The 27408-nt window shown below is 43.8% G+C and overlaps 1 protein-coding gene across 2 annotated transcripts in view; it reads left to right on the top strand.

Moving 5' to 3' along the window:
* NCOA7 (nuclear receptor coactivator 7) overlaps window positions 1-27408 on the top strand; it is a 123013-nt gene that overhangs the window by 4885 nt on the left and 90720 nt on the right. The window contains exon 3 of one of the 2 annotated variants that reach the window (XM_025209004.1): window positions 2048-2320. In XM_025209004.1, coding sequence (XP_025064789.1) covers window positions 2271-2320 — 50 coding nt within the window. In that variant the 5' untranslated portion in view covers window positions 2048-2270. The remainder of the gene's footprint in view (window positions 1-2047; window positions 2321-27408) is intronic. The other variant, XM_006027722.3, reaches the window with a different exon arrangement.

The following is a 27408-nucleotide window of genomic DNA, read 5'->3' on the forward strand; positions in this document are numbered from 1 at the left end:
CTGCAAGCCCTTAACCATACGAGTGGCCCTTCTCTGGACCCTCTCCAGGTTGTCCGCATCCCTCTTGAAGTGTATCGTCCAAAACTGCACGCAGTATTCCAACTGCGGTCTGAACAGCGCCCGATAGAGGGGAAGTATCACTTCCTTGGATCTGTTCGTCATGCATCTCCTGATGCACGATAAAGTGCCATTAGCTTTTCTGATGGCTTCGTCACACTGCCGACTCATGTTCATCTTGGAGTCCGCTACGACTCCAAGATCCCTTTCCGCTTCCATGCCACCAAGCAGGTCATTTCCTAGGCAGTACGTATGCTGGACATTTTTCCTCCCTAGGTGCAGCACTTTGCATTTCTCCTTGTTGAACTGCATTCTGTTGTTTTCCGCCCTATGTCCAACCTGTCCAGGTCTGCTTGTAGCTGTTCCCTGCCCTCCGGCGTGTCCACTTCTCCCCACAGTTTTGTGTCATCCGCAAACTTGGACAGAGTACACTTCACTCCCTCGTCCAAGTCACTGATGAAGTTATTGAAGGGTATCGGTCCAAGGACTGAGCCCTGTGGGACCCCACTGCCCACACCCTTCCAGGTCGAGACCGACCCATCCACCACGACTCTCTGGGTGTGACCCTCTAGCCAATTCGCCACCCACCAGCCTGTGTAGTCATTCAAGTCAAAGCCTCTTAACTTGTTCAGTATGGTGTGGGATACCGTATCGAAGGCCTTCCTGAAGTCTAAGTATATGCTATCAACCCCTACTCAAAATGAGTATTTTGGGGTTTTACTACCTGTTTTACCTACTCTGCCAGTATATTATGGTCTCAATATTTGGCTCTTCCTTTTCAGTCATGAATGACAACACAGCTTCCTATAGTAGTCACTTTCTTTCATTTGACATTTTAGGATTATAACATTCATAGATTAATATCTGCATTTGATAACCATGTGACTGCTTCAGGGGTAGCTGCATGGATTGATTTTCAGATGGCCATTTAAATGATATAATTGGGCAATCGTTCATAATGTGTTGCACTGTCTGAAAAATCGCACCACAGTTGTAACCCAGGCTCTCTCTGATTCTCCATTTATGGAGTAGATGTCCACATTTTCCATGAAGTGTCTGGATGCGATTCAGGGAGGATCAGATCTTTCTCAGTAAGTCAAATCCTGGCTATAGGATTGTAGGGTCACTGATGACGTATTTCTGTGGCAGGTTGGTATTTGCCCAGGCTTCCCTCCATTGTTCTCCAGTGCGCTTGTTATCATCATAGAGCTTCTTGGCATATTTCCAGAAGGGTTTTCTAGATTTGAGCCTATCTGGTGGTGGCATGATGATGTCTTTGTTGAGTGGGAGGTTTGGGTTACCTATGGCCTTATGGTATTCCCTCATGCATGTGGTGTTGCGGCAGAGCTGTGGGGGAGCAGTATTCCCTAGGACTGGAAGCCATGCCAATGGCATACTTTTTAGCGTTCCTGATATAATCTGCATAGCAGCTTTTAACTGTGTATCAACGATTTTTGCATGCACACTTTTGTTCAATACTGGAGAGCAATAATATTCTGCTGCAGAGGAAACAAGTGCTAGAGTAGCCATTTGAAGTGTGGTTGCATTTGCTCCCCATGTCGTTCTGGCCAGTTTATTTACAAGGTTAGCTTGTGCTTTCATTTTTTTTTTAGCAATCTTCTGTAGATGTTCATGAAAGGTAAGGAAGTAGCAAGTAATCAGTATGGAAAAGTAATATTGGGAAAAGGAAATCTTTGGTTTCCATTTTCAAGAACAAGGTCTGTACTACAGTATTTGCAGGTACTGGGGGGAAAAAGAGGGGTTTTTAATACATTTTTGAAAGGTAAAATCTTCATAAGCTGTTGAAAATCAGTGTAAGAGGTCTTTGAATTAATCTCCTGCTGTATGCTGCTGTAAAAGCTATTACTTCTTTTCATGTGAAACTGTACAAATTCCCTCTGCTGTTCCTTCTCTGTTAAATATCTGTTATAATTTTTCTGCAGAGACTTGCTCAAACCTACTCATTGTTTTTTGTTTGTGGTTGTAATAGATCTGTGTCACATGATGTGCTTTCAGTGGTTAAAGTTTACTCACATCTGTCATGCGACTAGGTAGGTTACCTCTGCACTCTAAACGCTTGCAGACTTTGACATTTTAATTGATATGTTTCCTCTTTATTTTCTTCAGTGATAAATACAGGGTGTACTTGGATATGAGGCACTGAAAAAGAGCAAAACACCCAACTACTCACCTTGCACATTTTACTGTATACCATGGAGACTAAGGAAGAGAAGAAGGAGCGGAGACAGGGTTATTTTTCTCGGTAAGTTTGTAATTTTTATTTCAATCCTGATAGAAATGCAACTGTGGACTTCGCCTTCTATGTTGGATCTGTTTTTTACATTTTTAAAATTATAATCTAGTGTGTTATAAATCCAGCAGAGCCTCAGGGGACCTAGATTTCCAAGCATATTTCTTCTTGGCATTTGAATAATGATTTGATGTCCTCTCTGCTGCTTCCAAGTAATGGAGTTAACCCTGCCATACCAGTTAGCTCTGTACCATAATTAACATCTATATCATGGTGAACCTAATTAAATTGCTCTGAATCTGATATTAGCAATTTGCAGTAAATCTGACCTCCAAGTGGCTTGCTCCTGTGTAAGGCTAACTGGATATAGGTGCAACAACTTAACTGCAATAACATACAGGTCTTAACATTTTAGATTCCTGGACACAGATTCAGTAGTACTTTACCTCAGGGGGACAGTTGGTAAACTTGGGAGACTATTGCCCTTATACCTTCAGCAGTGAAACTGTTCTATGTTGGTTTTTAACATTTGTTTATAAATATTCAGACTTCTCTAATATGTATAGTGCTAATGCTCTGTTTTTTTTCCAAGCATGTTTATCATCTTGGGGCCATGGCTTACGGGTTTTAAGAATAAAAATGAGTTGCTAAGGACTTGCCCCTTATCTTTGTAACACTATAGCTATTGTATAGCCATCCATGACAAGCAGCAAAGGAAAAAGAGTATTAAAACTCACTCAGCCAGCTTTGAAAAATATGAGAATATGGTTAGGCAGACAAAGTTCTGTGGATAAACGTGATATCTTTTATTAGACCAACTAAATAGTTGGAAAATTTGTTCTTTGCAAGCTTTTGGGTACAAACACCTTTTGTCAGGCATAGGGAGAGTCTGCTGCTGTTCTGCGTTTTCCTGGATGGAATAGAAGCCAACATGCAAAACACAAGTCTGTGACAATGCAAATGCATGGCAGTGAGGATCAGAGGCCATGGGAGACAATAGGTGAGAGACAGGTAGGTGGGGTGGGGGAAAGGGGGAATGTTGGTCTGGTGATAGAATGTAGCTGGTAAAATGTAGAGGTTACCTGAGGTGTAGGGTGTAGCCGTGTTGGTCTAAGGACATAGGCTGACAAGGTTATTTGGGTAAATCCGATATCTTTTATTAGACCACCTCAAACAGTTGGAAAAATTCTTCTTAGCAAGCTTTTGGGCACAAACACCCTCCAACAGGCTGAGGAAGCATCTGCAGATGGTCTGTGCTCTTCCTGGATGGAGTGGTAAAGCAGCCAGAGGCCAGTACATTTGCAAGAAAGCCAGTCAGTTAAAATGTAAATTGAGGTGGTCAGTAGGTGAGAAACAGGTGGTGGAAGGGAGGGGGAAATGAAAGTAGTTGTAGTCAAAAGATGAGGGTGGGGGTGAGGGGGAAGGAATCAGAATAGCTGGTAAAAAGTGGAGGGTTTACCTGGGGAGTCAGATGTTAGGCAGGTTATAATGTCATAAATCCTGTTTCTATATCTGATCCATGATTTTTTGTATCCAGTAGATTTATGAAGTGAAGTTCAAAGATGAGCCTATGAGCTTGTGACCCTGCGTGTAGCACAGGAGACTGGTCTGAAGTGCACTCTGCATGCAGCACCCCACTGATGGGGCCCTGGGCTCTGGCTCTGGGGCTGATCCAGATCAGGTTATGCTGGAAGCAGTGAGAAGGGCCAGTGTGGTGGGGCACCATGTACAGCGCATGTCTTGGACTGACCCCCTGTGCTAAGTGCAGCACACACAGTTAGTCCAGCCCTGTATACCACATGCAGTGTTTCAGTCCCAGGGTTCAGGGGCACGTAAGGCTATCACAGGATGCACGCTACACGTGGCACAGGGGGTCCAGGGTGGGGTCTGCATGCAGCACCCCAGACCTACCCTCTGGGCTGCTGTAGTACTGGGTCCAGACCATGCACTGTTAGTTCGCATGCCATGTGCACAGAGAGTACTAGGGCTGGTGCATGCTGTTCGTAGGCTGGACTTGGTGCTGTGGGCACTGCATGGGGGGTGTGGTCCCCGTCTGTCTTACAAACTGGCCCACTGATCCACATCAGGCCCACACAGCCAAATGAGTTTGACACCCCTGTCTTAAGTTAATATTTCAGCCTGCTTGGGAAGCAAACACCAGTTAACACTCAAACAAGGTGAAACTGCCATGCTAAGAGTTGTTGTCAGCACAACACTGACATGTATTTAATTTGAATTCCATGGTGATCCTGAGTAAGATCTAATGAAAGGCAGCGTAGTCCAGGGGATGGGGCATTGCACTGGAATTCAGACCACTTAAGTTCTGTTTGTGGCACTACCTTGTCCAAGGTCATACAACAATTCACATTACCTCTAGGTATCTTTTCCGTTCCATGTACTCCTGGTCTGTCTCTTTGGAACGCTCTTACTCTTGCTAGTGTCTACCACCATGAGGCATTGGTTTATATTAGGCCCTCCAGGCTCTCTTATAGTAGGCAGGCTAGATGTGTATTATGCTTCTTTTGCATACGAGGACCAGAATCCCTACAGGGTACACAGGCAGGCTGTCAGAGTCAGCACTGAATCTGAGTCTCCTGAGATTTAGCTTAACAATTGAACTACAAGATCATTCTTCCTCTGGCAGTCAGACTTCCCACGATCTAGAAGATAAGTATTGGGTCACCTTGGTGAGAATTGAGCAGAACAATAACTACAAGGGGGTCTCTAGTAACATTCCTAGCACAGAACAATTGATCGAATCTGCTGGAGCATGATAATTACTGCACTCCGGCAGACTCCAATGTCACGTATATCTGCATCCCCATGCTGAAAAACGGTGGTGGGGGTGCTTTAACTAAAGCTCATTTGGTGTCTTGGCCCTAACTAGTGATAGTTATACTTTCACAAGTATCTTGTGTCCAAATTATCTTGTTCTGCCTCTCCTAGTGTTCATCTTTTACTAAACAAAGAGATGCTATCTGGGCGCTCTATCTCTCTCCCCTCCTCCCCCCACCCTCCATTGCTCTGTGTTGCATTATATTTTACACCATCCCATGTTGTTGTTGTTGTTTTTTGTGAGGTAGGAGATTTGGGTTTTGTAAACACAGTAGCTACATATAGTAAACATTGTCTCATGATCCAGAGACTTTTGTTTTGTGGGGTTTTTTGTTTTCTTTCTTTTGTACCAGTAACTTCATTAGTAAAAAATAAAAAAGTGTGATGTTTTAGGAGGGGAGCTGCTTTCAAAGAATGGAAAATACCAATGGGATGGGAGAATGCCAATGAAAACTCTCTCTCGCTTTCCCTCCTGCATCTTATTTTAAACCTTTATGTAAATTAAATTTAGGGTGAGGGTAAGGAAGCAGGGGAGAGGGATAAATGTCTTATTAATAACAATCAAAGCACAGATCATTGTTCCACGTAACAGATATGCTGCAGAAGTGAGCTGCCACAATTTGAACGCAACCCTGACAAAACACTTCAGGACTGCTGACTTGCACTTCAGAGTTAGCATGGGGACTGAATGCCCTTTTCTACACGGAGTACCAATTGGTGTACCTGACTTTTTTTTTGACAGAGCATAATAGTGATAATTTGAGAACTCTTAACTGTAAAAACTTCTCAAAGAATTCTATATAGTGACTATGGAAGTTATTTTCTCTTTCCAATTTCTGGAAATACCTGTGGTATGCCTTTTTAATAGATGATGACTGTGTGCGCCACATACCAATATCCCTGTTGTTTGAGGGGGACAGGATGGTAAGGAGCTGCCTTCTTTTCCTCTTCCTTCAAATCCTAGTTGGCACGTGGGATCTGCTTTACTTATTCACATACATACTCATTCACTCATTCATTCATACAAAAAAAACAAGCACAGATTGACCACAAGGAATGGAGCCAGGTCTTGCTGGATGCGCCCAAAACTCCTTCTTTCAGGTGGACAGACCCAAAGCCTTTTCTTTGTGTTCATTCTTTATAGCGATAGCTGTCCATACAAGCCTATGGATTCTGCTGAGTCAGATGCAAAGGTCATCCTCCTTGTCTCATTGGCAGTCTGGGATTGGTAGGGTGTGATCTTCTGGCTTTGTGGTTTGCAGTCTTCGGTGGGGGTTGTTGCTTGTAGTCTTCAGCTGTTAGGGTGAAGGCATGACTTTAGTATTTAGTACTCCTTAACTGTTGACTCGACATTGCTACAACCTTTAACTGTTAAACCACAGAAGCCTATTTTCACCTGCTGTGAGAGGACTGTCTTCCTTCACATTGTCACTTACATACCTCGCTAATTCTTTCATTATCTCTTTTCAAACATGCCAGACATACCACAGACCTTACATAAACGTTTCTCTTATACTAAATTTTAGTTCTAAAATCATGGGACCAACAGGTCACATATATTTATGCTATGCAATAGGGAATTTAAGGTAAATGGTTAATTCCATGGTTATTTAATATTTGATGCAGAATCATAATGACTGATAAAAATATTATGAAAAATAAATCATAACAAGATTCATTATAAAAATAGCAATATAAAGCAATTACAGCAAATATAGCTACTGCAATACAACAGTAGCACTCGTGCTGCAGGTTGGCTACCCCTGGTTTAAACTAAGCCGATATAAACCACGTTGGAGTTGAAATAAATGTCCACACTGGGGTCTTTTTGCCCATGTAATTAAACCCATGCAACTTTCTTGCATAGATAAGAATGCCCTGGAGGGCATTAATTTATCCTTGTTTGTGCCTACAATCTGCTTATCTTGTTTAAAGACTGCCTTGTTGGTTCATCTTCTTTTCCTAATTCTTCACACCTCATCTTCAGGCTCTTTGATATGACACACTCTGTTATGAGGTCCAAATTAGACCAATATTATTTGCTCCTTCAGCTCTTGTAAAGAACCAGGCTGCTCACAAGATGGAGTGCCCTGCTACCCTGCAAGTCAGAAAGCAAATGAAAGTCTCATGGTTGCTGATGTGTATGATAGAGCAGCACATCTTTGTGAATTGAGTTCCCTCATTCCAGTTGCTTGATCCTGGCAGCTTGATTTTCTTTATTTGTGGTGTGTCCTTTTATTATACTTCATTACCATGCATCATTCTCCTTTACCTAGATTTATTGCCTCATCCTTGAGATTGTGCAGTATGGAGAATCTCTCTGACTGCCTGCTAATCCCCCTTCTGTTTTGTAGGGTTATGCTTTCCTACATGGATGTGGTGATAATATTGTTTGGGTTTGGAGGCTTTTAACAGTAGGTGTACATGTGTTTGGAATGGTAGTAAATAAACAGTTCTGTAAATTGAGGGAAATGGTACATTCAATAATCTAAGCAAGAGGGAAAGGACGATTTTGTGAAACCATTGTAAAACCTAAGCAACCATTACGGAGTACCCTATTCCAAATATTTTAATTAACGAACAGCTGGAACTTCCTCTTGTTTATGTAATCTGACCTCTTGGTAATACTGGTTACCTCTTCTGCTTTCAGAAACCTAGCATCCACTCATACTAGAAATACTTCCTTAGAAAAACAATATCAACAATAAGTCGCAGAAAAATCACATGAAGAAAGTCCCCTTGCCCCTGGGCTTATAAACTAGGACACTGGGTATAAACTGTATTTGTTTTGTGTACGCTCTGCTATGTAACGCTGGATTCATTGGTGGGGGGTGCGTTTTGGAGATCTATAATGAGGAAGGGAACCTGATGAGCAGGATTCTACAATAAAAATTAGACATTCTCTTTATATCTTAACCTTGCTCACTGCTAAATTATAGAACCTTGGAGATACCAACTGTTAAGTGTACTAGTACATCAGGTAGCTTCCCAAACTGTTTCTCATCAGAGAGCAATAAGGCTTTCTTTGCAAAATGTTACTTTATCCCAGTTAAAATGATGAGATTCTTGTTTCCAGTTTATAATGGTTCTAATGAGTTAAACATTCTTGAGGGAATGCTGGATGTGTATTATACACATCACTTTTTGAAAAGCATCTAGTCATTTTCTACCCCTGCTCAATAAAGAACATTTTCCCCATTTTATTTTAAAATGTACATAAGTCTCTAACCATGTCTTACATAGTATTGAAGCATTGCTTTGTGTTTCTATATAAATTTGTGCTTGTGTGTCTGTGAAAATATTTCAAGAGTGCAATTTCTATTAATTGAGCTTGCATTTCAAGCAAAAAAAGTTAAAATTGTTGATTTTTGATCTAGAAATCATAACTGTATATAATTGTAATATAATTTGTAAGCTATGGATCTGCCACACAAGTCCCTGTCAATAGTAGGTAACGTTCCATTGGTTTCAGCATGAATTTGATCATAAGACCTTAAGAAGTGCCATAGTGGGTGATACCAATGGTCCATCTAGCCCAGTCATTTTCAGCCTTTTTTCATTTGCGGACCCCTTTGGAAATTTTGAATGGAGGTGCAGACCCCTTTGAATTATAAGTGTGGGCAGTCACATACTTTTGATTGATTGTAGTCATAGTCTGACACAGTCTGTGGATCCCCAGGGGTCCATGGACCACAGGTTGAAAACCACTGATTTAGCTTATTATCTTGTCTCCAGCGGTAGCAGGAATTAATATGTTAGCAGGGATCAGCAGTGTGTTTGGCAGAGTGCCAAAAACACACACAAGCTCAGCTTGTAAGATGTTGGAATGCCAGGGGTGGACAGTGGGGGAGCCATGAGGGGCCTGATCTTTGTGGCAGTGCAGCCCAGGCCCCTTCCCTGCTGTCAACCCCAAGATGCATATGCACCTGCTGCCAGCAACGAGCCAGGCTGGGGCTCCATGGACCCCAGTACAGCCCCTTGTAGCCTCCTGGCTGCCTATCACAGCTGGGCTGGGCTCTGGGAAGCCTCTGATGCCCAACATGGTGCCTGGGATGCCCACAGCAGGTGCCAGGGAGACTGCAAGGAGCTGCACCGGGGTCCGTAGAGCCCTGTCCCAGCTCCTTGCAAGTGGTGGGTATGCTTGTGCCTGAGGGTGGACAGTGGGGGAAGGGGCTGGGGCTGTGTTGCCACAGCAAGGATTGGGCCCCTCACAGCTCCCCCTCCATCTGCCCCAAGGCACACATGCCAAGCAAAATACCTTCATATGCTATGCTCTGGCACATGTGCAGGGGGTTGCTGACCCCTGTGATAGGGTATATAGAGGGAGTCATTGTTGGTTTAGAGATGTGAGGGGACACCTCCCTAACTTCAGTTTCATAGGTATTAGTGGATCTATCATCCATGAATTTGTCTGGTCCATATATCAGTTGCTGTGAGCCCAGTTCTTTGTAGATAGGGGTCTGTCCAACTTGAGGAGGTGGCTGGCCAATTTCCCAGGCAGATCATGGGGCCAGCTGCCATTTTCGAGGGCTTATTGTGACTGGGGACATCAGGCTTCTGGTTTAGGAGCCCCAGTGGTTCTGCCCCCCACCACTGAATGCTAGAGAAGGCTGTCTAGCATCCAACCCTGCACCTCACCATTGATTGGCTGAGAGGGATGTCTGGCATGTGGGTCCTGCCCTTTACTGCTTATTTGTGGGGAAGGGTGGGACCACAGGACAGGCAGCCAATCAGTGGTGAGGGGCAGGGATAGCAGCTATCGTTCCTGATTACCTCGTGCTAGTAGCCCTCTTTCCCCAGGTGGGCTGCACGGCATAGGGGGTAGAAGGCTGGGGCTAATGGGGCTTAGCCCCTCCAAACTAATTTTGAGGCAGCTGGTGCCACTGTCCTGCAGTGCCACCGTCATACCCCACAGCACTGTGCCCCCACTTCATGCTCCTCCGGCACCTCTGCATATAGCACCAGTGTGCACTGGCCCTGCAACAGCCATGTGGGAGGGAAGGGCAGGGGTCACCCCTCCTCCCTCCGAATAGTATTTTCTCCCACCATGGTTGCTGCATGGCTGGGAGGACTTCTGGCTCCTACTGGGTATCCAGCATTTTATTTTTAGTAGGGTTTCTTTTTCCCCTCCCTGTGAATTTAATAGAGACTGCCTGATTTCATGATTTCAGTGCAATCCATGCAGTTATGATTTGGGTAGATATCTCTATGCATAGATACCCATCATCCAGAGCTCTCATTAACTTCAACTGATTGTTGCCATTATACGTATACAGAACACACCATCTTTCTTAGAGCATAAGGTAGATGCCTTCAAGACCAGGACAACAGAAAGCAAAGAACTGGCCTGACCGGCCCTTGGTGACCTTTTATGACCAGGTCACCAAGTCCTTGGATGCGGGTGTAGAGGTGGATGTCATCTACCTTGACTTCAAGAAGTCCTTTGACACTGCTTCTTACCCCACTCTCATAAAAAAACAAAACAAAAAAAACTAGGCGACTGCAGCATTGATGCCTACACAGTCAGATGGGTGGCAAATTGGCTGGATGGTTGCACTCAGAGAGTGGTGGTAGACGGGTTGTTTTCGACCTGGAGGGATGTGGGAAGTGGAGTCCCCCAGGGCTTGGTCCTGGGGCCTGTAGTGTTCAACATCTTTATCAGCGATTTGGATATGAGTCTGGAAAGCATGCTGTCCAAATTCGCTGACGACACCAAGTTGTGGGGTGAGGTGGGTACGCTGGAGGGGAGGGACGGAATCCAGCTAGATCTAGACCGGTTACAGAGGTGGGCGGATAAGAATAGAATGGAATTCAACGCAGACAAGTGCAAGGTGTTGCATCTAGGGAGAAGGAACCAACAACACACCTATAGGCTGGGGAACACCCTTTTTGTCAACACGGTGGCAGAAAGGGATCTTGGAGTCATTGTTGACTCCAGGATGAACATGAGCCGCCAATGCAAGGAAGTGGTTAGTAAAGCTAACTGCACCTTGTTGTGCATCTACAGATGCATTGCAGGCAGGTCCAGGGAGGTGGATCCTTCCCCTCTATGCAGCATTGGAGTACTGCATCCAGTTCTGGGCACCACACTTCAAGAGAGATGTGGCTAGCATTGAGAGGGTCCAGAGGAAGGCTACTCACATGGTCAAGGGGCAGCGGGGCAGGCCCTACAAAGAGAGGCGGAATTGGGGGAGGCCCTGTTCCCCCGGGCACCATGTCGGGTAACTGGGAATAATGACCACAAATTGTTAGAGAGAAGGCTCAGGCTGGACATCAGGAGACATTACTTTACAGTTAGGGCTGCCAGGCTCTGGAATGGACTCTCAAGGGAGGTTGTGCTCTCTCCTACCTTGGGGCTTTCAAGAGGAGGCTGGATAGATATTTGGCTGGGGTGTTATGACCCCAGCACTCGTTCCTGCCTGGGGTAGAGGGTCAGACCTGATGGTCTGTTTAGGTCCCTTCCGACCCTAAGCACTATGAACTCTGCATGTATTTGTTATGTATATGAGAATTTTAGGGAGGCAGCATTTAGTTATCTCCATCCGAAATTGTCATGGTTACTGGATTTAACTCTTATGATATGAACCATTAGAGCTTTAGTTAGTGGTATGGACTTCGAGTTTAGACCTCAGGAAAAACTGAAATCTCCTACTGTGAAAGACCCAACCCTGATGTGAAGTATACCTTGTGCTTGGTGTAATGCTGATTCCAAGGCACACGTGGAATAACTTTTAACAGAGCATTTTGCAACACCTGCAGTAGCGTTTCCTTAAAGTCTTCGTGTTTGTGACCCGAGATTGCTTAGTATATTATGTTACATTTTGGTGTGGAACAATAAATCCAGCTGCAAAATCACACTTTCAGTTGAACTGTAATATAGTTTTTTGTTTACTTGTTTTCATTTTAAAATTTAGACTAGAGTGTCCTCAGCCTTAAAGTATAAGTAACTACTTTTTTAAAGCAAGCTGTGATGAAGATCTAGTGTTTCTTAGCTGTGTAAAACTTGAGGTCAGAGTTTGTTTTGTTCATTTACAAGAGGAAGCCCATGAATGCCAGAAGCAGCCTTTTCTGGCCTACCTATCTTGGTTTTGGTTTTTGTTTACTGTCATCTTGTGCAAAAAAGATGTGAATATCTCAAAACCAAGCCAAAGCCTGGCAGCAGTAATGGAAAGATTGCCATTGCCTTCAATCTGTATTAATGTCACACCCCTGAAATCTAGTCCAAGCTGACAAGTGGAGGAGGAGTTGATAATCATACGGCATTGTCTTATATAGGTATCTGAAAATATCATTACAGTTTTGAGAAAAATTGGCTCCTTGTTACATTGTTATATTCACCTTCATCCATGGCAAGTTTTGTTTGGAAGAAATTAGAAACTATATCATATTTGGATATATTTTATTATCTGTTTGCCCTCAGTCTTTTATTTGGTATTTTTTCTATTATTACGGTTATGAATGTAAAGACACATAACAAATTATACAAACACTTCTCATAATATTACTCACTTATAACCTTGCCATATTTACATGTAGTGATGAATGATATGAATGGTTCATCTGAGGTCTGTTGTTTTTATTGCATGTTTTACATACCAACAATATTGGCTTATAAAAATCCAGCTAACGTTAAGTGTCATTCTGTTTTTTTCCTATCTGAGATGCAGAGATATTGAAAGGAGGAATAATAGGCTAGGGAAAGGGAGAGGTAAGATGGCAAAACTAGAGAAAAAAATTACAGAACATTTTTAAAGAGTATGAACGAAGAAAAAAGGTGGAGGGGAGGCAAGAGGTATGCCATGCACTTGCTAAAATTACTGGGATACGTCAGGAAAGCATCCAAAATCACTGAGCTATTTACCTGGGGCACTTTTATTACAGTACACACATTCTTTACCTGGTTGCCATGCTTGCCTTGCCTGTGCTCCTGTCTGCGGATGCTAGTCACATTATGGGTTTCCACTTTTGTAATGCGGGTCTTTTAGCAGTTATTAGGGCTCTGCTGAGCCAGAACTTGTTATGTATTCAGCTTCCTTTTAGCATCCATCATTTTTTTTTGTTTTGTTTTTCAAAGGGAGATAAGCCATCTAGTCAGTATTTCTAATCTTATGGTGTGAAAAGCCAACACTCAGCAGAGGCTGGAATTTTATAAATTACTGTAGGAAATGTTACCCTGTGTCAGCTCACTTATATGATGGAAATGTTCCAGCTCATCTAACAGGGATATAAACATTAGCTCATTATTTTGCTATTCAGACTATAAACAGTGTTGTACTTAACTCCCATTGTTGTGACCAATGGCGTGAATGCCAAAGGAGTTCTAGTCTCAAAGAAACAGCGAAACATATATCATGAGCACAGATTTATGATGTCTAGGTACTTGTAAGGCAAATTATTAAATTTCTGGTGAATAACTAACCTTAGCTGTGAATGCTGAGAAATGCCACAAAGGACCTTCTGTGGTTCTCTTTCTAGCAACTTAAGGCATAGTAGTATTGATGGGTTTAGCAGGCTTTCTGCCTGCTATTCAATGTATTTTTCAAGTGTTCTAAAATAATTTGTCTCCTTGGGTTTTGTTTGGGGGGGGAGGCGCTGCTTTTTATATTTTGAATCTTTTCCACAATGGCTTTAGCTGTGAGTTTTGAAAAATTATTCCGGAAGCAAGTTTTGTTTTTTTTTTTGTGTTGGGAGGGATGATAGATGGGCTTTTCGGCAAAAAAATACCCTTCTCTTGGGTCTGGGAAAGAAGCAGAAACTAAATATCCAATAGCGCAATTATTTTTGTGTAACTGGGTGCGCTACACGTTCAGTTAATGTGAAGTAATAAACTTTGGCACTTATTACTCCTGGGTGCATCATTTGAGCATGTGCCTGGGACGACAGCACATTGAGCCAGGTCGGAGCAGCCTTTGGTGGTAAGGGACCCCGGAAGTCAGCCTGTCAGCCTGGGGCTGCTGTTGTTTGGTTTAACATGCTGTGGAGGGGCTGGCTGGGACATGAGGGTGCTTCATTGTGGGGCTGCTTGTCAGGCAGTCCCGACATTGAAGCACCCTCATGCCCCAGCCAGCTGGGTCAGCGTCTACATTTGTCTTGCTGTGTACCAAAACACTCCACAGCAGGGTAGTACTTTTAATTTTTTTAGTTTACTCTGGCCTAATAGGGTCGCATGTGTAGACATTGAGACATTTACTATAGAACTAGTTGGTCATCTCCATAAGCGTCTAAGTGTCTTGTGTGTAGAGGAGCCCACTGTTAATTAATTAAATGTTAATTAAATCACTTAAAAGGGGGAAGAGGGAAATAAACCTCTGGAGTGAATGGAACTTAACAGAAGTATCTACAGACCAAATAAAGAACAACTGTAATAGATTAATCTAATTACAAAAAAGGGAAGAAGGTTGTTATTACCTGTGTCATACAGAGAGGTTAGTGAGGGAGCAGGTAAAGCTTAATGAGCCATAAAACCATTGTCTGTGTTTAGTCTATAGTTTTTAGTGTCCAGTGAAGTTAGGAATTTTTGTTCCCAGGCCAGTTTACTATTCTCTTCTCCTTTTTAAAGTGACCTTTATCCTTTACATGACAGAGCTAAACAAAAGTAATTGTTCTACCTAATATTTAGCTTAGGTGGTGCCTGTTTCTTTCCTAGGCCTGAGGAAGAAGGCAAGGTAGGGTGGCACCTTAGGGGGCAACAGACATAACACTGAAACCATTCCAAGAATGTCACGGATTGGAAACCTGTTCACAAATGTCCCTGGACAGGATGTTTGAACATAGAACGCTTAGCAGTGTACGTAGGATTGTTACTTTTTAGGAATTTTACTGCAGGCAAGATGCCACTAGGGGGTATTAGAGTAGCCAGACCATGGCTTCCAGGGGTCAGTGCCCACAGTTTGTTTTTTTTTCCCCCAGGATTCCCCTAGAGGGGGCGGAAGATGCAGATTGGTTGAAAATCAAGAAGAGGAAGACCGTAAGTCAGGGAAATCGGCAAGTAGGGTAGAAATCCTTGATTTTAGGAAAGCTGACTTCCACAAGCTCAGAAGATTGGTTGGCAAGGCCCTGAGGGACCATGGTCTGACAAGGGAAGGGGAGTGGTCCTTCCTCAAGGAAGCAATCCAAAACCTCAAAGGAAGTCCATCCCCTATTGTAAGAAAAGCAGAAAAAAGACTGGGAGACCCCCTTGGCTCAATAGGCAAGTCATGGACCTCCTGAAATCAAAACAAGAAGCCTACAAGGAATGGAAGTCAGGAACAGCTGCCAAAGAGGAGTACACAGAAATAGCTCACACCTGTAGGGAGATGATCAGGATAGCTAAAGCACATACAGAATACAAACTGGCAATCAAGATCAAGGACAACAAAAAGTCCTCCTTTAGATTTGTAGGGAGTAGGAAAAAACAAGGAAAGCACAGGCCCCTGATGACTGAAAAGGGACAGCTGATAACGGACACTCAGGACAAAACCGAATTCCTGAATGAATTCTTCACGTTGGTTTTCCACCAATCCAAGGCTGTTAGCCTGCTTGACAGAATGCGGATGATCATGGTGGGGGCGACCACCCTCCCATAGTTGGCATAGATCTTGTGGGGGAGCACTTACAAAGACTAATTATCGACAAGTCAGTTGGACCAGATAAACTACACCTGAGAATGCTAACAGAACTGGCCAATGTCATCGTGCAACCTATGGCTAGGTTATTTGAAGATTCGTGACGCCTGGGAGAGGTCCCAGAAGAGTTAAAGAAGGCCCAAGTAAAATCCTGGAAAAATTATCAGAATCCATTACTGACTGGCTAACAAAGTAGTATTCTGAACATGGCTTCATTATGAGCAGGTCATGCCAGACCAACCTCCTCTCCTACAATCAGGTAACCCACCACCTGAATAGGGGAGATGAGGTTGATGTCATATACTTGGATTTCCAAAAGGCCTTTGACCTGGTCTCCCATGATATCTTCATGGTTAAATTGGAACAATGTGGCCCCAACTACTTTACAGTCCAGTGGCTAGGAAACTGTCTCCGTGGTAGGACCCAGAGGGTTCTGATAGGTGGGACTGTGTCATGGCGGGAGGTCACCAGTGATGATCTCAGGGCTCAGTACTCAGACCCGTGCTTTTCAACATGAAGGCCTTCAACACTGTCTCTCACCCCATTCTCATTAAAAAAACTAGGGAACTGTGGCGTCGACACCTACACAGTCAAACAGGTCGCTAACTGGCTGGAGGGCCGCACCCAGAGAGTGGTGGTGGACGGGTCATTTTCGACCTGGAGGGATGTGGGCAGTGGGGTCCCCCAGGGCTCGGTCCTCGGACCCACACTGTTCAACATCTTCATCAGTGACTTGGACGAGGGGGTAAAAAGCACCCTGTTCAAATTTGCTGATGACACTAAAATGTGGGGGGAAGTGGGCACGCTAGAAGGGAGGAATAGGCTGCAATTGGACCTAGACAGGTTACAGGGGTGGGCAGATGAGAACAGGATGGGTTTCAACACTGACAAGTGCAAGGTGCTGTACCTGAGGAGGAAGAACCAGCAGCATACCTACAGGCTGGGGAACTGCCTTCTCATCAGTGCAGAGGCAGAAAAGGATCTTGGAATAGTTATTGATGCCAAAATGAACATGGGCCGACAATGTGGGGACGTGGTCAGGAAGGCCAACCACACCTTGTCATGCATCCACAGATGCATCTCAGGCAGGTCCAAAGAGGTGATCCCCCCCCTCTACGCGGCACTGGTCAGGCCGCAGTTGGAGTACTGTGTCCAGTTCTGGGCACCGCACTTCAGGAGGGATGTGGATAGCATTGAGAGGGTTCAGAGGAGGGCCACTCGCATGATCAGGGGGCAGCAGGGCAGGCCCTACAAGGAGAAGCTAAGGGACCTGAACCTGTTCAGCCTCCACAAGAGAAGGCTGAGGAGGGAATCTAGTGGCCTGTTACAAACTAGTCAGAGGGGACCAGCAGGCATGGGGGGAGTTCCTGTTCCCCAGGAGTGACTAGAAATAACAGTCACAAGCTGACAGAGGGTAGATTCAGACTAGACATCAGGAGGCACTACTTCACAGTCAGGGCGGCTAGGACTTGGAACCAACTTCCAAGAGACGTGGTGCTGGCTCCTACCCAGGGGTCTTTAAGAGGAGGTTAGACAAACACCTTGCTGGGGCCATTTGACCCCAGTACTTTTTCCTGCCATGGCAGGGGGTTGGACTTGATGATCTGCTCAGGTCCCTTCTGACCCTACAAACTATGAAACACATTCATCAACTATTTGGATTCGGGTATTAAATGTGAGCTGACAAAGTTTGTCAGTGACACCAAACGATGGGGGAGCATGGTCATGGTCCAGGACAGGCTGGCATTACAGGCTGACCTAGACACGCTTGAGAGGTGGGCAGACCTCAACCTGATGTCATTTAATACAGAGAAATGCAAAGTGCTCCATTTGGGGAGAAATAATCCACAATACACTTACAGGCTCAGCAGTGCCACACCAGCCAGTACCACAGCTGAATGAGACCTGAGTGTTGTGATAGACAACGAAATGAATATGAACCACCAATGCGATGCTGTAGCTGGCAAAGCTAATCAAACACTGGCGTTGATCTACTGAGGCATCTTGAGCAAGGCTAAAGATGTTATCCTCCCGCTCTACTCAGCCCTGGTGAGACCACAGCTGGAGTACTGCATCCAGTTCTGGACACTGGACTCTCTCAAGCTTCTCCACATCCTTCCTGAAGTGCAAAGGAGGGCCATGTGCATGGTTACAGACCTAGAAACCAGGTCATATGAGGAGAGGCTGAAAGACCTGGAACTGTTTGGCCTGGAGAAGAGAAGACTCTGAAGTACACCAGAGTAGTACACCGGGGCCTGGGAGAGCAACTATTCACCAAGGCCCCCCAGCGGAGGACTAGAAATAATGGGCACAAGCTGACTGAAGATCACTTCAGACTAGACATAAGAAAATAACTTATTTACAAGTTGAGTACTGAGCATTTGGAACTTCCCTCAGAGGTGGTACAGTCACCCACCCTGATGTTCTTCAAAAAGTGTCTTGATGCCCATCCTGCTGGGGTTATCTGATCCCAGCAGTCTTTCCTGCCCAAGTGCAGGGGGGCTGGACCTGATGATCTGTAAGGTGCCTTCCAGCCCCTTTTAATAAAAAAAAAAAAAAAAAAAAAAAAAAAAAAAAAAAAAAATATGAAACAAAGAAAAAAAACTATGAAGACGTCATTGCTGGCAATTGCAATTTTCTGCTCCCCTTCTCAAAAACATTGAGTTAAGAAAAGATTGATTGATTGATTTTATTAAAGAACATTGGTACACTTAAACAAAATCTATGTGGTTTGAGGGTGGGTGGGCATGTGAGTGGGGAGGCTTGTGTGGGCTCCCTGCTGGGTGCTCTGTGCCCCCTCCCTCCCCCCAACTCTGCTGTTTTGTTTTTATAGCCTTCACTGGAAAGCATTTTGTCGATGTCACCTCTGTGCTGTGGCCCCTGGGTTGGGGAGTACCAAGATCATTTGGGGCAGGTGGTATAAGTGGATGGGTATTCAGGTCCTCTGGTGGGGGGTTGGATTGGGGACAGCTGTGTGGCCCCCAAAGAGCTTTTTTTCTTTGCTGGAAAGCATTTTGTCATTTCGTTTCCCTGCCATAGACTTTGAGCTGGGGGTGCTCACTTAGGGGTGTGAGTGGAGGGGTTATGTGTTCAGGGGGCTTCATGACTCTGTTTGTGGTGCCCAGGGGCTGGGTGCAGGCAAAAAAGCAGAATTCTGACTCTGGAAACCACAAGCACACAGCCTTCCTCAGCAGATAGCTACCCCCAACTCCAAATGAGCCTGGGATCCCTGCTCAAGGTCCCTAGCAGGATGGGGAAACATCTAAACTTTCCCCTTGCCCACCCTGTAGCTTGTCATCTCTGTAGGCAATAGATCTCTGGGCAGTAGGGTCCTGGCTGCATCCTAGAATACCTCGATGCCCTTTATAGGTTTGGAGAGGTGACAAGCGATGCAGTTCATGATGTGTATGGGACCGACCAGACACTAAGCATGGAATGCTGTGTCCACACAAAATTGAACCGGTTCATGGAGGACTGGCTCAAAACAGTACTTGATTTTTCCAGGCGTTTATGAAACGTTCCAGGAAGTATAAACCATTCCTAAGTGGTGTGGGGTTTACAGTGTATTTAGAAAGTTCTAAGAATTGCACCTGTCTACACCCTAAGGTGTCATCCTGCCCTACCTTTTGTATAACTTTGGACTAACACAACTAACTGCTTGTCTCTCCCTGAGGAAAGGGTATTTTGTTGCTTCAAGCTTATCTACCATCTCTCCCAATAATACAGTTGGCCCAATAAAAGATACTACCAAACGACTCTTGCTTCTCACATATTTTCTGGAGCATTGTGGCTACATCACCGCCACTAGAATTATGTAAACAGCAGTATAGAAAGTTTTTTTTTTTTTTTCATTTTGCAATGAGGTGTTGCTAAATGGAGAGGATCCTCTAGTGCAGCATTTCTCATCCCGTGGCTCGCAAGAATATATCAAAAGGGTTGCAAACAAACGTTAAAAATGGCTTCTCCTTTAAAGGAGAAAAATGTGGGAAACCGTGGCTTTTTCCTTGCAGACTGGCAGAGTTCCAGCCTGCAAGGGGCTGCTTCCTCTCTACCCCCATGTCCCACACACCAGGGGGCTGCGGCCTGGGGGTGGGATGCAGCAGGTTGGGAGTGAGGGGCACCGGGTCGGGACTGTCCACTGATGTTTACAAATGGGTCCTGGTAGAAAAAAGTTTGAGAACCACTGCTCTAGTGTAGTCTGGAATGTGCTGTGTGTGGCTCTTGTATTATTGTTGCATTTAGAAGATTTTTTTTTTTTAAACAATATGTGTAAATCTGCTAAGTGTGAGAGTCTGCAAGTCTCTCTCTGACTGGGGAGGGCAGGAACCTTGCTTAATGGAGGTTGGTGTGGTATGTGGAAGTTTTCACGGCAGATGATATACAGTATTGGGACAGCATTTTCTTGGGAACTGTTCCTGGCCTGATACTGCTTCTGCTTTTGGAGCTCTGGGTGAGGTTTCACAGAGCAGCACAGAAGTGTCTAATTTTTTCCTGTCTTTCTTGTAGAATAGGATAAATCTTCATGAGAGGTAGTTGAATACCTTCTGGTCGGGCAATCCATCACAAGATTATGCCCCATGTTTCCAAAATATTAAGTATTTCCTCTGGCCACTTTAAACAGCAAAGTGATTTGTGCAGCGCCAGTCGGTTTTACTCTGACGCTTGCATGTTTGATGAGAGGACTGTAGAACAAAGGTTGTTTCTGGATACCTGAGCAGTGGAAATATTGTCATTTGGGTCTTTTTCTGGTAGAGAGGAGATTCTTGATGCTGTGTGTCTCTAATACACACAGTGTGGAGGGAAGGAACAGCTCAAATTCAATGTAAAGAGATTTTAGCAAAGAAAAGACCAAAATTAAAAATGTTGTTTTGGAGCTACAGAGCCAACATGAAGAATAAAAAGGGATTGATTAGTTAGGTTCAAAATATAATGTGGTGGTAGTACACCAGAGGTTTCTTATCAGACTTTTTTGTTGTTTATCCTGAAAGATATGTAAAATATGGGCTTGTTATGAAGAAAGCATACAATGATTTGAATTGCTTTCTGGAAACGAACTTTTGGGTGACTTTTTTTATCAGTTTTTAGAGCGAGCATATTGTGGGGGTAGGGGGGACCTTGACTTAACTCCTTTTACTGTGTAAGCAGTATATATACAGTTTTGATGTAGAAGTCTGGGCAATTCTGATAAGACCCAGTGTTACTGTAGTCATAATATGTTTGGTCTTCATTTACCATTGCTATCTGCAGCTGACTATACATAAGGTTTTGAGAAGTGTCCTGGAGATCTTTAAGCTTGTATTATATTGCACAGTTTTTTTTAAGGGCATTTTTATCTTAAAGGCCATCAGGCTTTAAGCAAAGATGTGAGACTTGATTGATGCCTCAGTCTTAGATTTTACAGACTACAGACAGAGCCTAAGATTTTCATTTGAAAACATTTTCTTTCTTTTGGTTTTGAAAATAGCCTTCTCAGTGTACTTTTGTCCTGTTACCTTAGCCTTACAGGAAACTGAATTCAACTGGATTGCAGTAGGGAACTTTTCTGTTAACCTTAGTGAGATATGAAATTCAAAACCTGGCTATGAAACTATTTGAACCCTAACTTTTAAGACAAGGCAACTAAGAAACATTCACAATGCTGAACTTTGTTGTTGTTGACAACCTGTCCTTTAGTTAAATGCTATGGGAAGTCACAAGTCACCTAGGAACATATGCAGTGGAGAACAGTCTGCAGTAATGGTGCAGTGTTATACGGAAATGAGATATCAATAGTGAACTGCAGACCAGAATCCTTCATGTCATATACTGCTGTCTATTTGGTTAATTTTTAAATTAGGTTAATTGGGTTCCCACTTCCTTCTTTTTCCTTGGAGGACATAACCCTAAGTTAACACTTGGCATTTAGATGTTCAAATGTGTTGTGCATCTGCCTTTTTAGGTTGTGTACAGATGAGCACAGACGTGTGGTATGTGGTGCTGCAGCGCATATGCAGGTGTTCCTCATGCTGCTACCTTGCATGGAGAACCCATGCAAAAAAACCCACACTGAAAAAAGGTGGGGTGGCTCATATGGCGGCAGCATGTACCGCCCAAAACTGGAGCCTAGCCAGCTGGAGCCACACTGGCTGCTGGCTAGGCTTCCTGCTGCAGCTGTAGCTCCATGAGAACCCCAGGTAGGGCTGCTGGGGCCAGCACAGTTGCTGGCCTCAGCCTCCCTTACCCCACCTGGGGTAACCTGCTGTGTGCCAGAGCATGCGTGGCACAGGTGTTTCTTGGGTACACATAGCAGTGACACACAGTGCTGCTGCTACTTGTCCCCGGGGAAACAAACGTCTGCGTTCATCTGGACGTGGCCTTAGAGGGCAGGCTTCTTGGCAGAGAGATTGTCTTGTAGAGAGCCAAGCTCACTGTTGACATCTTGACAATAATTATTTTTACCTTAGCCATTCTGAGGTGGCCAGGTTTTCTAGATTAGTTTAGGCTGAAATATGGTGCACGTCCTGCCATGCTCTAAAGGTAAACTTATTTTAATTATATATATTTTTCAAAGAACACAGATATTTGGTGCAGTAACACCTTTCAGTTGTAAGCTTTTGACTGTAATAGCTACTTATATAAAAGGGTGGTTTTAATGATATACTATGATATAAAATAATTTTGGCAATTTTTTTAAAAATAACTTCATAAAAACAATTTTATTTCCCTGTAGCAAGTACTGTTATTAAAAAAGATGAGCTCTTTCTTTCTAAACAAATTATGGGTTGTTTATAGCACTTTGCTTTGTGCTAGGTTGAGTAGGTTTTTTGTTACCATGGAAAATTTTCACATTATTAGCACTTCCAAAGGCACAGTTGGACAATACTGAGGAGAGTTTTTTTTAAAATGCAAAATCTGGCTCTGATCCTACAAACTCTCATGTACATGGCAGATTTTACACATGTAAAGTGTCTAACTGAAAATAGGACCATTAATATTACTCGTGAACTTAAACCGGTGGTTCTTGGTGTTTTTAGATTCAAGGCACCCCTTGGAAAATGCCAGCTATTAGTTTTCATTTGTTTTTTGACTATGGAAAAATAATAGAAAAATTTTTCTTTTGCAAAGTACTTGGAGAGACTGCAAGAGGTCAGAATATTTTCGAGACTGTGGATCCCTGTTTGGAATCTGGGTTAACCTTGTGAATCATGTTTGCACACCTAACAGTGCTAATATGTGGCACCTGCATCAGCCTTAGAAGGACCACAGAATCACTAGTTTGAACTGTTTATAAGCATGAAGCCTTTTTTATGCTTAAGAGGGGGTTAGGAACATGACTTTATAAAATGGCTATTGGAGTTCAGTCATGTAATGTTACAGCTTTAGTTTTAGCTGCTCAGTCTTACTTGAATATTTAGCTTCCACAGTCTACTTGATCCTTTTTCGCTTGGAGATTTTAAGCCGAGGACTAAGAAATCAAAGTAGAAGATTTCATCTACTAGTGTAGAGCGCTTCCAATGGGAGAGCATAGTTTGTTTTTCTTTTTGGTTTTACAGGTGGTCAGCATTTTTCACAGTAATTTTTTTTGGTAACTTTTTCGGCTTTTCCCCCCAAATTAATGTTTTCATAGACAGCATTCATTTCAATATAGGACTTTTCTTTTTATTTAAAAAAATGAGATTTTAAAAAAAAAAATTAAAACAAGAACATTTTTAGGTTTTGATATGACTGAAAGAAAACAAAAAACCTCAAACCCTATAACTAAAAACAGAAAACACTGAGAGCTTGTCCACAGGCAGATACTAAGGTAATTAAAGAATTATATCAGTACAGCTCTACAGGTAGAAATCTGTGTGGATGCTTATAAGCATGCTCACTTTGCATATTATACCAGTATACGTTTCCTGTGCAAACAAGCCCTTCCCTCTTCTCTTGCATCCTCCTTCTCAATTATGGTCTGTGATCCTTTGATCAGAAAGGTATTAGCCTCTTGTTTTTGTTCTAGAGGTCTTTGCATTGATCTAGGGGTCTCTTCTGAGGACATTCATTATTGTACACTCGTGTAATGCCTATTGCATGTCATTCATTATTTTGAAGATAAAAACTATAAGAGATCATGCTTTTCTACCTGCTATCAACATAACAGGTAGAAAAGCAGTGTATTCCTTTTGAGCTTTCATCTACATGATTTAAGATGTTCAATTTACCATTGTACTTCATCCTACCTTTGGGTGATTGTCAATTATTGAAAGAAATCTTTTTGGAAAGCTAATTAACTTCCATTCTAATGCTTGTTGTCTTGTCAAAGATGTTAACTAATTGACTGTTGTGCCTTTAAGTGCGAGAGAGAGCGCGAGTACGCAAGCAAGCTTGGATAATCAGTTTGTGGGACACTTTAAATAATTACTTTGCTTTGTATTTAAAAAAAAAAAAAAATTCTTGACAGACTAGATCCAGTCTGCCACGCTTACTCCCACTCATCGCTTCTTGTTTTAAAATAGTTTAACTCTTCTGGTCAGGGACTGCCTTTTAATACATATGTGTGCAACACTTCAACCAGTTAAGTTCCAGTGATTTAAAGAAAAAAATACTTTGCATATACGACATGAATGTAGATGTTGCATTTGGAACTATTTTGGCAGTAGTTTAAAGACTAACTTGAAACCCACCGTCTTGGCTTTGTAATTAGTATTTCTTGGATAATAGTGTACCCTTCGCTTACATAGGTGCTGTATTTGTTATGGTGAAGAGTTTTATGCAACCATCTCTTGTACAGGCATTGCTTTGCACTCATCAGAACTTTCACACTGGGTAAGAAGATGCAATAAGGAAGAATGATGTGCTGTTTAACCCTTTACATCTTCACTGACTGCCTTACTGTCTTGCATGCATACCAGCCCAGCCTCTGGCTTCTTTACTATTCATTCCATCCAGGAAGAGCACACACCAACTGCAGAGATTTCCTCAGCCTGACGAAAGGCTTTTAAACCCGAAAGCTTGCTAAATTTTTTACCCCTAACTATTTAAGTTGGGCTAATAAAAGATATCAGATTGACCCATAGAACCTTGTCTGCCTATGTCATTACAGGGCTACAGCCTACACCCCTATTTAACCCTGACTCTTTCAGATGTCTTTGTACCAGTTTGTTCTTTTATTCCCCAATACATTTATTTTCCTCTGTTTTCTGCCCCCATTCCTCCACCCCTCCAGGTGATTGGTTTAAAGCTACTTTTTTATAGGAAGCGCTAACTTAAATTTTTTTTTTAATGCTTTAATGTCATTGTCCTCCTCAAGTTTTGTTCTGGCTACATCTTGGTTCTACTTTTTTTGGCTAACAGACAGACTAATGTGGTTTGGTTTTGTTTCAGTGGAGACCACCTGATAAACCCCAGCGAAATACTCAATTACGCGCCCACACAATTTTGCACATAAAATATATGACTGCACATAATTGCTTACTTTTGTGTAATTTAATGCGGGCTGGCTCTGTACCTCCACAGGGCTCCCAACACTCCAGCTGGGAGCCCCATGTGGAGGCACTGAGTGCAGTGGTGCACTACAGAACAGCTGGTGAGTGGGGAAGGGAGCCCCTGCCTGCAGGGGGTGGATGTGGGGTTTGTGGTGGGCGTGAGGATGTGGGGGGGCCCCCCCACCAGGTGCCCTCCCCTCCCTGATGGTGCACAGCCCTTGCTGCCAGTGGCAGCAGCAGCAGGCGGCAAACCCTTGGGGTGCTCATGGCCATGGTTGGCAGAGCCCCCCAGCAGTGTGCAGCTCCAGCTGAGTCTTGGGGGCTGCAAAGAGCTGGCCTGGCCGGCCCACTGGCGTGCGATTTCAACCCAGACTGGGCTGACTCTGCGCAAGTACGTAGAGCTTGCAGCACTCCAGCGGGAAGCCGTACGTGGAGGCACAGAGCCCGTCTAGCCTGATGGCATGCAATTCCTTGCCTCTACATGTGGCTTCTCGCTGGAGAGCTGGAAGTCGCACATGGAGGCACAGAGCCCACCTGGCCCCATGGTGCGTGGCTCCTGCCTGCAGTGCTGTGAGCTCCACCTGCTGGCACAGTGTCAGCCTGGTCTGGTCTGAAGGCACACACCAGTGGGCCAGGCCAGGCTGGCTCTGTGCTGCCACTTGCAGACCCTAGGACTCAGTGCATAATTTTGAAATTTTCTGCACATAATACCCTGGGGTGTAATCTAAACCCTAATTACACTACCGAGTGTTTTGCTGGCAAAATTTTTTGAGAGTGGTGGCAGAACCCTCCCCTCTTCCGGGAGAGTTTTGCTTTGTTGAGTGGAGTAAGTCTTCTGCTACCATCCAGCAGCTGGCTTGAAGGTACGTGTAGACACTTGTGCCTTCTGCCAACCTGCACGGTTCCTTCAGCAGCTGGTATCTCCTTGGGCCATGCTTCATGCTCTGGCAGTGCAGTTGCTGTAGTGGAGCCAGCCGAAGGCATCACAAGAATATGCGTGTGTGTGCACTTTGGTGGCTGGCAGGTGGTTGGTTACTATCTCCTGCTGTAACTACTGGCAGAGGCAATTAAATATAGACAAGGCCTAAGTAGTAATAAGCTCCTATTCAGGTAGCAGGGCAACTAGTCTCTTCCCTTTCTCTTCTCTCCTTGTCTGCAAGAGGGAAAACTGAGGAAGGTTTGTTTCTTACTGAGCATCTGGCTGCCAGAAAAGGTGCTAATGTGTCGAGGAGATCCAGGTCCCTTGTACTTCCCCAGGCTCTGGTAGCAAATACTTTGAAACCTCACAATGATAACAGGAGACAGAAAAGTGGGAATGGTAGAAACAGTGTGTCATGGACCGAATCAGGAATCGGAGCCAGCCACCCCGTAAGGAAACACATACCCAAGTTGCAGAGGACCTGTCAATCCCTGATTGGTCTTGTCAGCTGTCTTCGGATCCACAGATAAGACGGTAATGGAAGACAGGTATCCCCGACTGCAAGACATTGCTGATGATGGTAGCAAAGCCCCTGATAAAATGCTTGCTATTCTTTAAAGTGTCTACCCTGCGTGAGTTAGGAGCAGAAACATCAGCTTTTTTCAGTGTTATTAAGTGATCTGCTGAACAAATTGCAGTCTGTCTTTTTGATTTAGCATTCTTTAGAGACTGGTTGCTGGTCATAGCCAAAGGAGTCCCACAGATCAGTTGAATTTCCTACTTGAATTGCTCAGAAGAGCTGCAGAAATCAGGCCTGTAACCTCTGTATGATACTTCCACAGCTGGCAATCACTGTGTTGGTTCCACAGAAGCAAACTTTGTTATAACTGTTGTTTTAACATCTGGTGCCCCACAGAGTACTGGGTGCTTCCCAGGACAAATCAGGAGATGTGTTCCCTTCTGCAGGTAACGCACTATCTAATTCCAACACAGAACATTGTGCCGAAATAATACAAAGTGACTGAGAGATGAAGAACAGGGGTCAGTAAAATGATAGTAATAGTACAGACTTATGTGTGCTGATGATTTTTTGCCTGTGACTGACTCATTTTTCATAGGTATTCTGCCAAGTGGATTTTAAAGACTATTATTGTTTTGAATTATCGTAGCATTCAAGGATTCCCTAAAGGATTAGGCACCCCATAGCACAAAGCCCTGCTTGCACAGATAGGGCCTGGCTGGCCAAAGACCTTATGAGCCAAATAGATGATACAGATAAACGAGGCGAGACAAAGT

The sequence above is a fragment of the Alligator sinensis genome, unplaced genomic scaffold (genome assembly GCF_000455745.1).
Source record: "Alligator sinensis unplaced genomic scaffold, ASM45574v1 scaffold257_1, whole genome shotgun sequence".
NCBI classification, from domain to species: domain Eukaryota; kingdom Metazoa; phylum Chordata; order Crocodylia; family Alligatoridae; genus Alligator; species Alligator sinensis.